The sequence below is a fragment of the Gavialis gangeticus genome, unplaced genomic scaffold, assembly GCF_001723915.1.
Source record: "Gavialis gangeticus isolate Ggan-Ray unplaced genomic scaffold, GavGan_comp1, whole genome shotgun sequence".
NCBI lineage: Eukaryota > Metazoa > Chordata > Crocodylia > Gavialidae > Gavialis > Gavialis gangeticus.
The window spans coordinates 7488048-7501818 of NW_017728991.1; the positions used below are offsets into that span (position 1 = coordinate 7488048).

A 13771-nucleotide genomic window follows, 5' to 3' on the forward strand; every position below is an offset into this window, starting at 1 on the left:
CAGGCAGTTCTAGCTAGTAGGTGGCTCTGTGGCACAATGGATAGCGCATTAGACTTTTATCGAGAATGAAGGAATTCAAAGGTTCTGGGTTTGAGTCTCAGTGGAGTCATGCTTCTCTCTTGCTGGGGTCACTTGATCCCAGCTGACTTCTCACCTACGGTGGGGGGCTGGACCCAATGATCTCATGAGGTCCCTTCCAGCCCCTAATGTCTATGAAATCTTGTATTTAATTGAAAGTTCAGTTGTTTGAGAGATGTAACTCAAAATGAAGTTGCTGTTCTGTGTTTTATAGAAGGTTTTCTGCCTCATCACTTAATTTAAGATGATAAATCCTTGGCTTCATGAACAATTAATTATTGGATCTGATGGTGTAAAATCATAACTATATATAGGACAAATCTAGGAGCAGTTGTCAATCAGAGCACAGTTCTGATCCTTGTCTGTGTTTTATGTCCCTTGAGATCTTTTAAAACCCAATGAAGAGCTGAAACAGAGAATTCTTCCTAAAGAATGGTATTACTGGATTGTCTTGGCAAGCATACATGTGGCTGTTTTAATATGAATAAAATTTGACCAATCTGTTATGTGGGTGGACTAGCATTTGTTTGTCAGGTTGTTTTTATTTAAAAAAAGAAGAAAAACAATAAACCCAAAATAATCCCGTCACACCTCAAAACCCGGTATTTTTATTGGAAGATAAATATCATACAGAAACCACGTGGGAGAAGTAAAATATTCTCAGCTAAGGAAAGACTTCAAAAACTTCTTTATTTATTTATTTATTTATTTTTGAGGACTACAAGTTTGTTTTGTGTTTGTTTTTTGTGCATTTTCCCTGGAAGTACCGTTGCTCTTTTATAAACTTCAGAAAACTTAATCAGCACAGGGGTAGGGGCAGAAGAATGGGTGTTCTTTGGTGTTAAGGTGCAAAATCAGATATTGGCACATCTGGACTCTGTTTTTGACCCTGCTGCGATTTTCCTTTGTCCTTGAAGAAATCATATGCTGTTTCTGTAGCCATTTTGGTATAATTAAAATAGCACTTCTCACAGGTGTTCAATGTTAAATTTAGCATGTTGAAAGCCTCTTACAGTTAGATAGCATCTTCTGTCCAAGATTAGTTGGTTTCTAGATATCAGATAAGTGTGTAGACAAGAAAAGGAAGTTGAACTTTGCTTCAAAAGCAAGCACAATAAGGTGTGGCTTTTGCACAAGAGAAGAGCAAGAGTGATTACAATATAATCTTTCTTTATATTTGTTTTGTATTTTTAAAGTAGTGGCCAGAGGCTCTGATTGGAACTGAGGGCCTTATTTTTCTAGACACTGTACAAATGTATAGTAAAATGCAGGACTGATCCCAAAGCATTTTGTCCTACACTTTTAGGAGATTGCTGTATTCAAAGGTATCAGACATGCTTACCTTACTGAAGAAATAGCAGACTTTTTTCTAATAGTTTCATCTCCAAACTGGATTCAGCGTGAGGAGCAGAACTGCCAAAGACTGTCCCTTGGCACAGAATTGTCTTCTCTTTTTTTTAATCTTAGAATGCCACACTATAGCTCCCCCCTCCCCAGCCTGTCATTAATAACTGAGTTGGTCATATGCCTTCAAAATAATAAGCTGAGTCTGGAAGAAAAGACCAATTTCTTAGTTTAATTCCATTCAGGTTGGTAGAATTAATTATACCAGGGGTGAGCTAGGCCTGATATGTCTGGTATTCATCTGGCAACAGTCTGTTCTTGTGGTTCACTTAGGTTTTGGCAGTCAGATTGTATCCAACAGTTTCATTACATCCCTTGAATGTAAATGCACACTCACTAAGCCTCTTCTAATTTTTTGGCAGTTTAGACTATAAATCTTATTCTGCAGCGTTTGTGTTTTTTATATAGGTCACTGGCAACCTATGGCCCATGGGTTGGATCCAGCCCAGGGACATGAGGCTTTGATGACAGCATTTGGCAATTGGAGGGGGAGGGAGTGCCATCTGTGACTGCTTTCCCCATGCCACCATGGGGACTAATGCTGTCTGCAGCTGGAGAGATGAGCAGTGGCAGGGTCCTAGCACCTCAGACCTCAGGAAGAATGCATTGCATTTGAAAGCTTGCCTAAGTCCCATATGAACCTTGATGTTGGTCCACTAAAAGGTATCGCCCACAGAAATCCTTGGCTCTCGCATTTCCTGGGCTATCACAGCCATGACATCACTTGAACATTACCATTTACACAGCAAAGTATTTCTCCACTTCAATCAAACAATATTCTTGAAGTGAATTTTTTGCAAAAGGGTGGAAGTAGCCTGTTATAACGCCTGTGAGTACTTGAAGGCAGTTGGATACCTTTAAAATTAGGTTAATTCAATGCTAATGGATGCTAATCAGTCTCTTTGGAAAGACTGCTAAGTGACTTCTTTAAAGAAGTGATGTTCTGAAGTTTGGCTTGTCATGGAGCCTTGGCTAGCTTTCATTACTGAGCTCGGTGATATCTTTGTGCAGTAAACTTGATATTTTGAGTAGATTGACTCTACTGGAACCATTGTCAGTTTGTCATATTAAGTTGTAGTGTGCCTGTGACCCAAAATTATTATACAGTGTAACTTCATAAGTCTGGCATGCTTGGGACTGAGCACCTACCAGAAATTTGAAAATTCTGGATTTTTTTAAACCAGAGTGGCAGATGGTTGCGGAGCTGGGGTTGGGGGGGAGTGGGCCAGTCTGGAAGTGGAGGCGTAGGGTGGTGGATGGTGGTGGCAGCCACCGTGTGCGAGCTTCCTCCTCCACTGCTCTGGGAACGGCTGCTGCTACTTCCCCGATCTGGTGTATTTTTTAAAAGTGCCAGATTTTTGAGAATTCCGTATTTTTTTTTATATCTGGATTTATGAGGTTTATATTGTACTGAAAAAACCTTACTAATGTCTGTTCCTAAAGGGTCTGCTCAGCAACTCTTGATCATATTACTAATCCCACTGGGTTTGGTTGGGTTGAAACTCAAACATTTTTAGTTTATATGCATTCCCTCATCACTAGAAAATATTGAATTCTGTCAAAATGCTAGAGTTTTTTGCCTCTGCTCTTTAGGTTGTTTGATTTCAAAGGAGAGTTAATACTGGCAACATGGAGGAGGGAATCCTCCAGTCAAACCAGAAAATTATTCTTTTACTGTCTAATAGCATCTAGCTGATAAATTGGTACGTCTACTTGTATGAATAATATGGCTGACCTTTCCTAAACAGTTTCACCCAATGGTTAACAAGACCGTTTCAGTCTAGTTCTTCTGATAACTAAACACTTTCTCCCAATTCCAGCTGGGAATTAAAGGGAACTGCTGACCTTTTGCAGATGGAGATCACAGGATCAGTGTAAATGGAAAACAGCTGCAAAATAGCATATGACTGTGGCCATTGTCCTCCCTGAATTACCAAATTTCTTATTTATTTATTTTTTTAATTGCTTCAGGAGTACAAAAAAAACAAACAGTCCCTACTCCCGCCTCTCCCTCTAAGTAAAGAAACCCATTGTTCCAGTATTGTGGAATAACATGTATGTCACTAGTGGATTGTGACTTCAAAGTTGCTGTATTTTAAGTGCTGCCTAATAATTTTGTGTTTTGTCACATGGCAAAATAGTTGCCCAGAATTGAAAGCTTGCACTGGATTCCTAGTGAGTGTTTTGCAGCAACAAGAATTTTGGAGAGATTTTTTTTTTTTAAGGTGAGAAATAGAGGGGGGAAGTAACAGGGCTTTTCACAAAATTTTACATTTGTAAAGTGGGCATCTCGCAGAGCAGATCCACTTGGGGTAGTAAGAGGAACCCTGATTTATGTTGGGAAATCATCTATATAGGGGCAGACTCCCAGAACATTTAACAGACATTTCTCTTCTGGTTTCAAACCATACAGGTTTTTCACCTACTGGTGAACCACTTTCAAGACATTTCACAGCAAGGAAGTTAAAAATTGAGTGTAAAAAGAAATTTTGCTTGTTTAGAAGTACAGAATGTGCTGTGTTCTACCAGCATCATGTTTTAGATTATATCCCAGATATTGGAGTAATAAGATCTGGAGTTCTTAGCTTTGTTCTTTGAACTAAACTGCAAGTTATTTGTTAGTGTTTGAGTTTTGTGCAGTAACTAGGTGTCGCTTGATTGCCCCAGTTTGGGGTTAGGCAGTGAAAAGTCATTTTTGAAAATAATGGCCTCATTCCTGTAATTCCTGTAAATTGATGTTTGCTCCAGGAAAAATAGTATATATTAAAATGAGCCCCCTCTTGTATTGAATCTAGAGAATAAAAGAATAAGCAGTACAAGAATTTTTAGAAGCATTTCTGTTTGACTGGCTGATTACAGAGCTAATCCAGTTATTTTAAATGTAAAGCCTTAGCACATGGCAAAGCTCAGTAAAGCAGTGTAGGGCTCTTCTCATTCCATTTCCTGCCAAGCCAAGGGACAGAGGGAGGAATATGTAAACAGTGGAAACCAAGGCGCATCTCTCCTGTCTCAGTTCTCCTTTTTTGTCTGTCTTCTAGTTGAAAGACGTTTCTGTTACTGTGGGGAAAATGTGACAATCTTCAATGGTGTCCCTTTCCTACTGGTAATGATGTAATGTTAAGCAATCTTCCACTGTGGTGTTAGCAACAAAAATACTGTCTAATGATGCAGACTCACTACTCCATCACAGAAGAACGCTGATTGATACTGGCATCGTGATAGTGGAGAGAATGGACAGGATGGGAGGTCGAGTACCTGGGATACTGAACTGCGACTTTAGATGGGGGTTCATTTCCTTGCTCTGCCACAGACTCGCTGTATGACCTTGGCCTTGGTTAAATAGCTTTAACTTTAGTCTACCCCTTTCCCCAGTTGCCTATTTTACAGATGGTGATAGGGCTTTCACAATAATATCAATCATGGAGATGTTCAGCTACTAAGGTGATTCAGTGTAAATACCTAGATAAAACAGCAATGTTTATACAGTTGACTTCTCTGTTTAAAGGTGCTTGTTTGCACTTTTCTTAATTGCTAAGACCCATTCTTGAAAACTGTCATCTGTGGATTCTCACTCCTTGTCTTAGCTTGTCAGGAGGAGATGGGCAGAGCGTATTTGACTTTGACAGCCAGAACAAAGAAATGGGAGTGTGAGCCAAGCATCATCTTGATGCTATGTACTCTCCACTGGTGTAAGCGTTGCCTTTGAAACACTCCGGTTGGTTCTATCTCACCTGTGGTCAATGATGACCTTGTTAATGCCATCCAGAGCTCTTGTTATCTTTCAGCCTTCGCAAATCATTTGGGCAATTCAGCTGCTTGAGTACTAGAGGCAGGCTGAGAATTGGGGTGATGAAGTTGCTATTTGTAATCTGTCTCCACTGTGGAGTTACCAAGGTAAGGGAAAGATTCTACACTTCCCCAGTTATTACAGAAGCTGTAACAGGTGACTGACCTGAGGCAAAACTGGTATGGGAATCTTCAAAGAAAGAAAATGAGTGTATGTACATGCAAGCTTCTATTTCTTTTGAAGTGTCTGAGGCTGCCTGAAGACAGATCTGGCCTTGGCTCTGATGTGGTTGAAAGGGATGAAGGTGAGACCCACTTCCAGAGGCATGACCATATATATGCCTCTTGATTTCACCAAGTGATATAGAAGCAGTTCATGGGGGAACTTCATGGGGAGCAAATGGAAGCTTCTCTAGATGTCTGTGGACTGCACGCATAACTTGTGTTTGCATAGAGTAAATAACTTGCTCTGACTCTGGCACGTCACATGGTGTCTTTGTGCTTTGATAAGTCCAGCTGGAATCTCTGGATGAAATTCAACTGAAAACTAAATTTTTTGCTCAAATTTCTTGGCTTAATAACTTCCAGAAAGGAAATAGGCATTTGTGCCTAATACAAACAGCAAGCCTGCTGTGTGTGCTATAAACCAGACTGTCTTCTTTAATGCACTTGTGTTTAAACAACAGTTGGACATGTTCCATGTAGGCAAAACCTAACTATAAAATTTCTCCAGGAAGCCAGTTCTGGTGCTGGTTAACTCTAAAACGGTGTGGTAGTGGATTTTTAATTGAAATGTCAAAGCTGAGTGACTTAGAATTGCTGTCGAACAGGTAAAGCTTTAACTTTCCCAGTATTGTGTTCATAGGTTTTAATGAAAGTCATGAAATGAACAGAGGATAGGTATCGCTAATGCTGTAATAACTAGAAGTCCTCATGAACATATGGGATGTTTGTTCTGAGAGACTCTGGCAGTAGCTGCCACTGAAGCAGAGGGGTATTTTGCAGGTTTTGGGTAGGGAAATTGTTTTTAATGGAATAGCGTAGCGTGTTGCAGTAACATGTTAGACTTCTTTGATATGGTGGCTTGTGCAAGATCTGTGTGTATGTGGTTCTCCTACTTCTTTTATTTGCTGTCCACCCTTATCTTTTGCAAGGTTTTTATTGTGTAGTTTTCTTCAGGGCACAGCATCCCTTATCCACTTGTCTCTGACTTCTTTTAGCTATGAGGATGTTTGGCATGTTGCAAGAGCAGGCTTTTGAGCCACAAATAGGAGTCATTAAGACCATGTTCAACAGGCTAAGGAGGAAATATTGATTTAAGTAGAGCTTGGCATCCACAGATCTTGCTGCATTTTTATAAAAGCAATTAAAATAGTTATCCCATTGCACTGATTTAAAAAAAAAAAATTGGTACATGCAGTAATAACTAGCCCAAACTTGCAAAGAAGGCCAGTGCTAGAGGTAGGAGTACAGTCCTGGTCTCTTGACTTCCAGCTGGTGTCCCCATCTCTGGAGACTTCCTTGAGGACAGTTCTTTGTAGTAGACCCCTTGTGCCTTTGCATTCATTTTATGTGACTTGAATTGGGGAAAATCTCTGCCTTGCTACAAATGGTTTTGATGACTCTTGAATGTCTAGTTTTTGTATTGTGTCAAGTTGCCAATAATTTAAATAATTTGCAAGTATTTTTCTTCTCTAGGGATGGATGAATGAAATTTATAATTATGATCCAGAAACTTATCATGCTACATTGACTCACTCTGTTTATGTGCGACTAGAAGGAAGCACCTTAAGACTTTCAAAACCCAATAAAAATATTTCCAGAAGGGCTATTTACAATGAGCCTAAGGCTGATGTCTCCTACATCAGCCAGAAAATTTATGAGCTTACAGACAGCAAGGTGAGTTTCTTAAATTTTACTGCTATTTCCCATTAGATTATACTGCTGTTTCCCATAAAGAAGTCTTTGCAGTGAAATAGACTTGCAGTATTTTACATTATTAATATGCTATTATGTATATCAATTTTGTTTTGTTTTCTTTTCTCATGTCCTGCCCACTGTAGGAACATCTAAATACCTCAAGAAGAATGGGCTTGAGTGTTATATAAATAGGCAGGTTTTTAGTCCTACACAAAGCAGAAATTCCTGTAAACTGTGCAGTGTGGGAGTTCTGTGCATCATTCTCTGTATACACAGGAACATTACATGGCAGTTTTTGAGGTGTGCAACCAATCGCTTGCTTCAGATTGGCACAGTCTTTCCTTTGATCCAAAAGCAGGAGGATTCACAGACCATGGCGAGTGGTGCAGAAGAAGACCGGGAGGGTGGAAAGCAGGGGCAGTTCTGCTGCGTCATCTTCCTCTTTCTGTTGGAGCCACTTCCTTGCGGGCAGTTCTTTGTAGTGGGGTAGAGGCTGGGGTGAGGTCTTCCCTACATAGCATTGCCTCTCAGTGTAAAAATGAAAGCTAAGACTCTCTAACTTGTTTAGGTTCTCACAATCCTAAGAACTGCCCCAGCAAAACCTTTTGAACAAGGCTCATCGCTGTACCTCCCCTTATTTGTCAGAGGACTTATCAGACTTGAGCCTGATGACTTTGCAATGGGTTGAGTGTGCAACCTCCTACTATCATTGCAGTTCCATTGACTCAAGTGTATCACGAGAGTAGGCTTATGAACTAGACCTCCATCATGTTATTTCCTTTGCATAATGCAAAGGATCATGAATTAGAATGAATAAGATGCATCTAGAGAATGTCTACGTGAATTAATCTAACCTTCTAACTTGGCCTACAGATCTATCTGGTTCCCAAGAGTCTGGCACGAAAGCGAATTTGGAATAAAAAGTACCCTATTTGCATTGAACTTGCTAGACAAGATGACTTTATGGCTAAAGCCCAGACTGATAAAGAGAGCTTGGAAGAAAAGTCATCTGCAGAAAAAATAGACTTAAGCAGTGAAGAATCCAAGAAACCTCAGGATGGAGCAAAGTCCACTCTACAGAAGGATCAAGTGCTTTATCTCTTTGGAAGGACGGGTAGGGAAAAGGAGGAATGGTTTAGGAGATTCCTTCTGGCTTCCAAGTTAAAGTTGGACACAAAGAAGCCATTCACTTTATGTGGAAACAAGCCAGGTAATGATTCATATATATATATGGGCTTTGTTTGTCTGTCCGCAATGTTTTTAACCAATTGCACATGTGCCACTGAGAGGGCAGGTGGCGGCGACTGGCTGTGCGGGCCCGAGTTTGAGCCGGGGAAGTTTGTGGCGGCAGCGAACACGCCCTGGCTACGCAAGCAGCAGGGCTTTCCCATGCCTCCCTGCCTGAGAGCGAAAGGGCGAGTCACGGTGGTGGCCTTCCCTGGCCGCCTATCCCCAATGACCCCCCAGAAGAGCTGGCAGGAGGAGGTGAGAAATGGGGTAGCGGCTGTTGTTGGGGCCGGGTGGCAGGGAGGGAAGGGAGTCAGAAGGGGGCCCTGATAACAGCTGGCATGAAGGGGGAGGCAGTGAGGAGGGAGGGAGGATGTGTGGGCACAGGGCTGGGGGAGGAGAAGGAGGGTGGTCATGGTGGCAGCTGGGAAAGAAGGGAGGGAAGCAGGGAGGGGAGGAGGGGTCACAGTGGTGACCCCTCCTCCTCACTGGGAGGCCTGGCCCTGAGGTGGAGGTGCCTGGCCCTCGCCCTGAGGTGGAGGTGGGTGGGGGGAGTCCCCACACTGGAGGAGGAGGTGGCGGCAGGAATGATGGAGGGAGCCTTTACATGACCAACCCCAAAGGGTGAGTGGGGTGCGAGGGGGGTTCATGTAAACACTCCCTGAAATCCATCATTCTTCATGGGCAATTAGCTAGACTTCTATAAGTAACTGTATTTATTTTTTATTTAAAGTGTTTAGAATGCAGTTATACCAGTTATAAAAATGTGTCCTTAAAACCATTTTTCTACTCTCAATTTGTAAAGAGCCAGCTAAAGTATTAGCTCTTGGAAAGCAAATCCAAACATAATCATGCAAAATTAGCTATTCCATAAGATTTTTGTAGTGAGTATGTATGTATTAAAACTGATCTGCTTTGTTACTTGAAAAAATAGGTTTAATAATTTTCTTTATCTTTGCCTCTTGTTGTAGTTTCATAGATGTTAGGGTCAGAAGGGACCTCAATAGATCATCAAGTCCGACCCCCTGCATAGGCAGGAAAGAGTGCTGGGTTCAGATGACCCCAGCCAGATGCCCATCCAACCTCTTCTTGAAGACACTCAGGGTAGGGGAGAGCACCACCTCCCTTGGGAGCCCATTCCAGATTTTGGACACCCTAACTGTGAAGAAGTTCCTCCTAATGTCCAGTCTAAACCTGTTCTCTGCTAGCTTATGGCCATTATTTCTTGTGACTCCCAGGGGCGCCTTGGTGAGTAGAGCCTCAGCAATTCCCTTCTGTGCCCCCATGATGAATTTATGGGCAGCCACAAGGTTGCCTCTCAACCTTCTCTTGTGGAAGCTGAAGAGGTCCAGGTGCCCTAGTTTCTCCTCGTAGGGCTTGGCTTGCAAGCCCTTAACCATACGAGTGGCCCTTCTCTGGACTCTCTCTCCAGGTTATCCACATCCCTCTTGAAGTGTGGCACCCAAAACTGGATGCAGTATTCCAACTGTGGTCTGACCAGCGTCCGACAGAGGGGAAGCATCACCTCCTTGGTTCTGTTCGTCATGCATCTGCTGATGCATGATAAAGTGCAGTTAGCTTTTCTGATGACTTCATCACACCGACGACTTATGTTCATCTTGGAGTCCACTAAGACTTCGAGATCCCTGTCTGCTTCCGTGCTACTGAGCAGGTCATTTCCTAGGCAGTAGGTGTGCTGGACATTTTTCCTCCCTAGGTGCAGCACTTTGCATTTCTCCTTGTTAAATTGCATTCTGTTGTTTTCTGCCCATTTCTCCAACCTGTCCAGGTCTGCCTGTAAGTTGTTCCCTGCCCTTTGGTGTGTTCACTTCTCCCCGTAGTTTTGTATCATCCGCAAACTTGGACAAGAGAGTGAAGTGTACTCTGTCCAAGTCACTGATGAAGACATTGAAGAGTATCAGTCCAAGGACCGAGCCCTGCAGGACCCCACTGCCCATGCCCTTCCAGGTCAATACCGACCCATCCACCACCACTCTGTGTATGGTCCTCTAGCCAATTTGCCACCCACCCAACTGCGTAATCAACCAACTCACAGCCTCTTTCTTAACTTGTTCACCGGTATGGGTTGGGATACGGTATCGAAGGTCTTCCTGAAGTCTAAGTAAACGATGTCAACCCCTACTCCTGTGTCTGGGTGTTTTGTAACCTGGTCATAAAAATAGACTAGATTAGTCAGGGATGCTCTACCTGCTGCGAACCTGTGTTGGTTTCCCCTTGGCATAATTTTTCCTGCTGGGCTCTCGCATATATGAGCCTTAATCTTTTCAAAGACTTTGCCAAGGATGGAGGCAAGACTGACTGGCCTATAATTGCCTGGATCCTCTTCTTGAAAATAGGGACCACATTGACCCTATTCCAGTCCTCTGGAACCTGGCCCGTGTGCCACGAGTGGCCAGATATTCTTGCCAGTGACTGCAATGACATCAGCCAGTGCCTTCAGTACCCTTGGATGGAGCTCATCTGGGCCAGCCGACTTAAACACATCCAGTCCTTCCAAGTGACTCTGCAACGTCTCCGGGTCAAGGCTTGGTAGTTTAGCGCCTAGCTGGTGCCTCTCTACAATCCCATTGTGAGACTTGTCTTGCCCCTTGTTTAGGAACACTGAGGCAAAGAACTCATTGAGGAGTTCAGCCTTGTCCCCCCTGTCTGTCACCAATTGCTTTTGCCCATTCAGTAGTGGTCCTGTTCCACCCTGGACCTTCCTTTTACTCCCTATATATCTGAGAAAAAAAATGTTGCTATCCTTAACTTGGGATGCCATCCTCAGCTCCATGGTAGCTTTGGCCTTTCTAACTGCCTCCCTACAACTGCGAACTGAGGAGGTATACTCCTCTCTAGTAATCTCTCCCTGTTTCCACTGCTTATATGCCCCCCCTTTTTGCCCTTAGGCTGCTCTGGATTTCTCTGGCCAGCCAAGGAAACTGTGAAGATGTGAACATTTTTACTGGCAGGGTTCAGTTCTGTGCTCCTGAATGAGTTTTGTTTTTGTTTTTGTAAGTAACTTTAGTGTGCTTGAATGTTAGTTTGTTTCGCTGCCCCTCTCCCCCCAATCCTTCTATTTTAAAATACCGAGATTTTCTGTGGTCTAAATTTACAGTAAGATATTTTAGTTAAATGCAGTGAATGTTCTCGTATAAAATTTCTCATTCCCAACTACTGAGAAATGTGGTATGTGATTGGAGGGCTTTTTAATGGATACTCTAAAGCTGAGATCCAGTGTTTTGAAGTAGTTAATTAAAGCATTCTTTGACAATCATAAGTTTCCTGATGTTTTTGAATCTGATCCTTTTCCCACCCATCTTTTTTCTATTAAAACTTTTTTAAAATACACAGTTAATATGTCTGGATTGTTGCTGCTTAAACTGTAGATTCAAAGGTAGTATCATTACACACTTTTCCTGAGGATTTTAATTCCAATCAGAATTTTTAATTTATATAACCCTTATTCTTAAATTACAAGTTTTAAACTTTAAACTTCAAGATACAGATTTTTGTTGGTGGTCCCTTAAGTCTGTATTTCCATTTGGCATTCCCCGGCAAGATAACTGAAAATCTAAGCTTGTTTTTTGTAAGTAATTTCACTATACTTGAATGTTAGTTTGTATTTCCTCTCTCTCTTTCTGTTGTGCCCCCCCTCCAATCCTTCTATTTTAAAATACCAAGATTTTTCTTGGCATTTTTCTGGCAGATGACCATAAACTTGTTTACATGTGGATTAAGTAACTCGGGAATTAGTCGTCAGTTACGTGTGGTGCTGATGAACATTTCATCATTCTAAATGCTTAATGCATTTTGAGTTTAAAGTAATCTAAATAGAAATACGAATACAAGGGAATGGGGGAAGGTGCTTCACCTTTTTCTGAAACAAATTATAGATGTACAGCTATTTATCCTTCTTGTTAAATAACCAAGTGTCACAAAAATGATAGCTGTGGCTCCTGCTTGCTACTTCACAGCTTACCAATTATCAGGCATTCTGTTGTGGGTGCTTTGTAATAACTGTTGCTCCTTTTGGTTTAGGGTTCTTGCCAGCGCACAGTAGAAGCAATAGTCAGTCTGGGATGCTCACACACAGCCGCAGCAGTAGCAAAGGAAGTGCGGAAGAAATTGTGTCTCTGCCTAAGCAAAAGGACCTGGCAGGCAGTGTGCGACAAAAAATGCTTTTGGACTACAGTATGTACATGGCGAAGTGTGTTCCACAGGAAAGCAGAAGTCCTTCTGTTAGTCCAGTCCCCAGTGCAGACAGCAGCCCTACTGCTGTGAAGAAGGTAACACTTTTTCTCTGAGAGGTGTTTTTAAGGTTCGCTTGCATTTTCAGACTATTGTTTGTTTTGTGGGTTTTTAATGCATTTCCCTACATACAATATAAACGTGTCAGCTTTGAAGCTTAGTTTTCAGAACAGAATAAAGCTGACTTTGTAAAAATGGCACTGTGGGTGATCCATGACTGTTCCTCAGTAACCCAAATCATCATATTTGTTTTCTTATAAGGGTCTCTCTTGCAGCTTCCAGTCCTTCAGGCTCCATCTGGGATTGCTAAAGTTCTATTAGCTCTTATGTGCTATGGAAACTGGGTCGTTTTGTAAACAAATCTAGACTTTTAATACAAAGAAACTTTCTTACAGCTGTTTAGAACACAGTCTCTCAATATTTCAGAATAAGAAGTTTCATCATATTTGCTGCTAGATCTGTTAATTGCCTTTAAAAACTGAACAAAACTCATACCTCTGTATTAATAAGCATCTTACAACCATCTTAGGATAGCTTTTTCTAAAAATTAATGAGTGGAAAAATATGGTAGATGGTAGCTACTTTTGACCTCCTGAAAGTTTAAATATGCAACTAATGTTATGTTTTGTACTAAGACATGGTATCACCAGAGATTTGTTTTAAACTAGAAATAGTAGGTAATGTATAGAATGGCCATATCATCCTGTCAAAAGGTTTTGAAAAATTTCTCCAGGCAGGTTGCTAGCATCTTCCTGGAATTTGGGTGTGAAAATTGCCCATGCATAAGTTTTTATAAGATGCCTTTCTTTAAGGTAATCATTTAATAAATCCAGTAATAGAACAAGTTCATTTAGAAGAAAGAGAATCATGGAGAGGAGGGAAATCAGTCATTGACTACTTACGGCAGAGAGCCTAGACTGCTTCCTAAGTATTGCAGGATCAAGATGTTTTCCTGAAAGCGGGGACGGTGAAGGAGTCAAAGAAGAAAAAGGGGCAGGTCATAACTGGGATAGACTGAACCCTAGTTTTGTGCAAGAATAGCTTTTCCTTCCTATTCAGAAGGATGGTACCACATGGCAATTGCTCATACTTGAAGGTGAATGCA

At 41.7% G+C, this 13771-nt stretch overlaps 1 protein-coding gene across 3 annotated transcripts in view; it reads left to right on the plus strand.

Moving 5' to 3' along the window:
- TEX2 (testis expressed 2) overlaps positions 1–13771 on the plus strand; it is a 153027-nt gene that overhangs the window by 91423 nt on the left and 47833 nt on the right. For all 3 annotated transcript variants that reach the window (XM_019516759.1, XM_019516751.1, XM_019516744.1), the window contains exons 3-5: positions 6967–7167; positions 8062–8398; positions 12457–12704. In XM_019516759.1, the coding sequence (XP_019372304.1) occupies positions 6967–7167; positions 8062–8398; positions 12457–12704 (786 nt within the window). The remainder of the gene's footprint in view (positions 1–6966; positions 7168–8061; positions 8399–12456; positions 12705–13771) is intronic.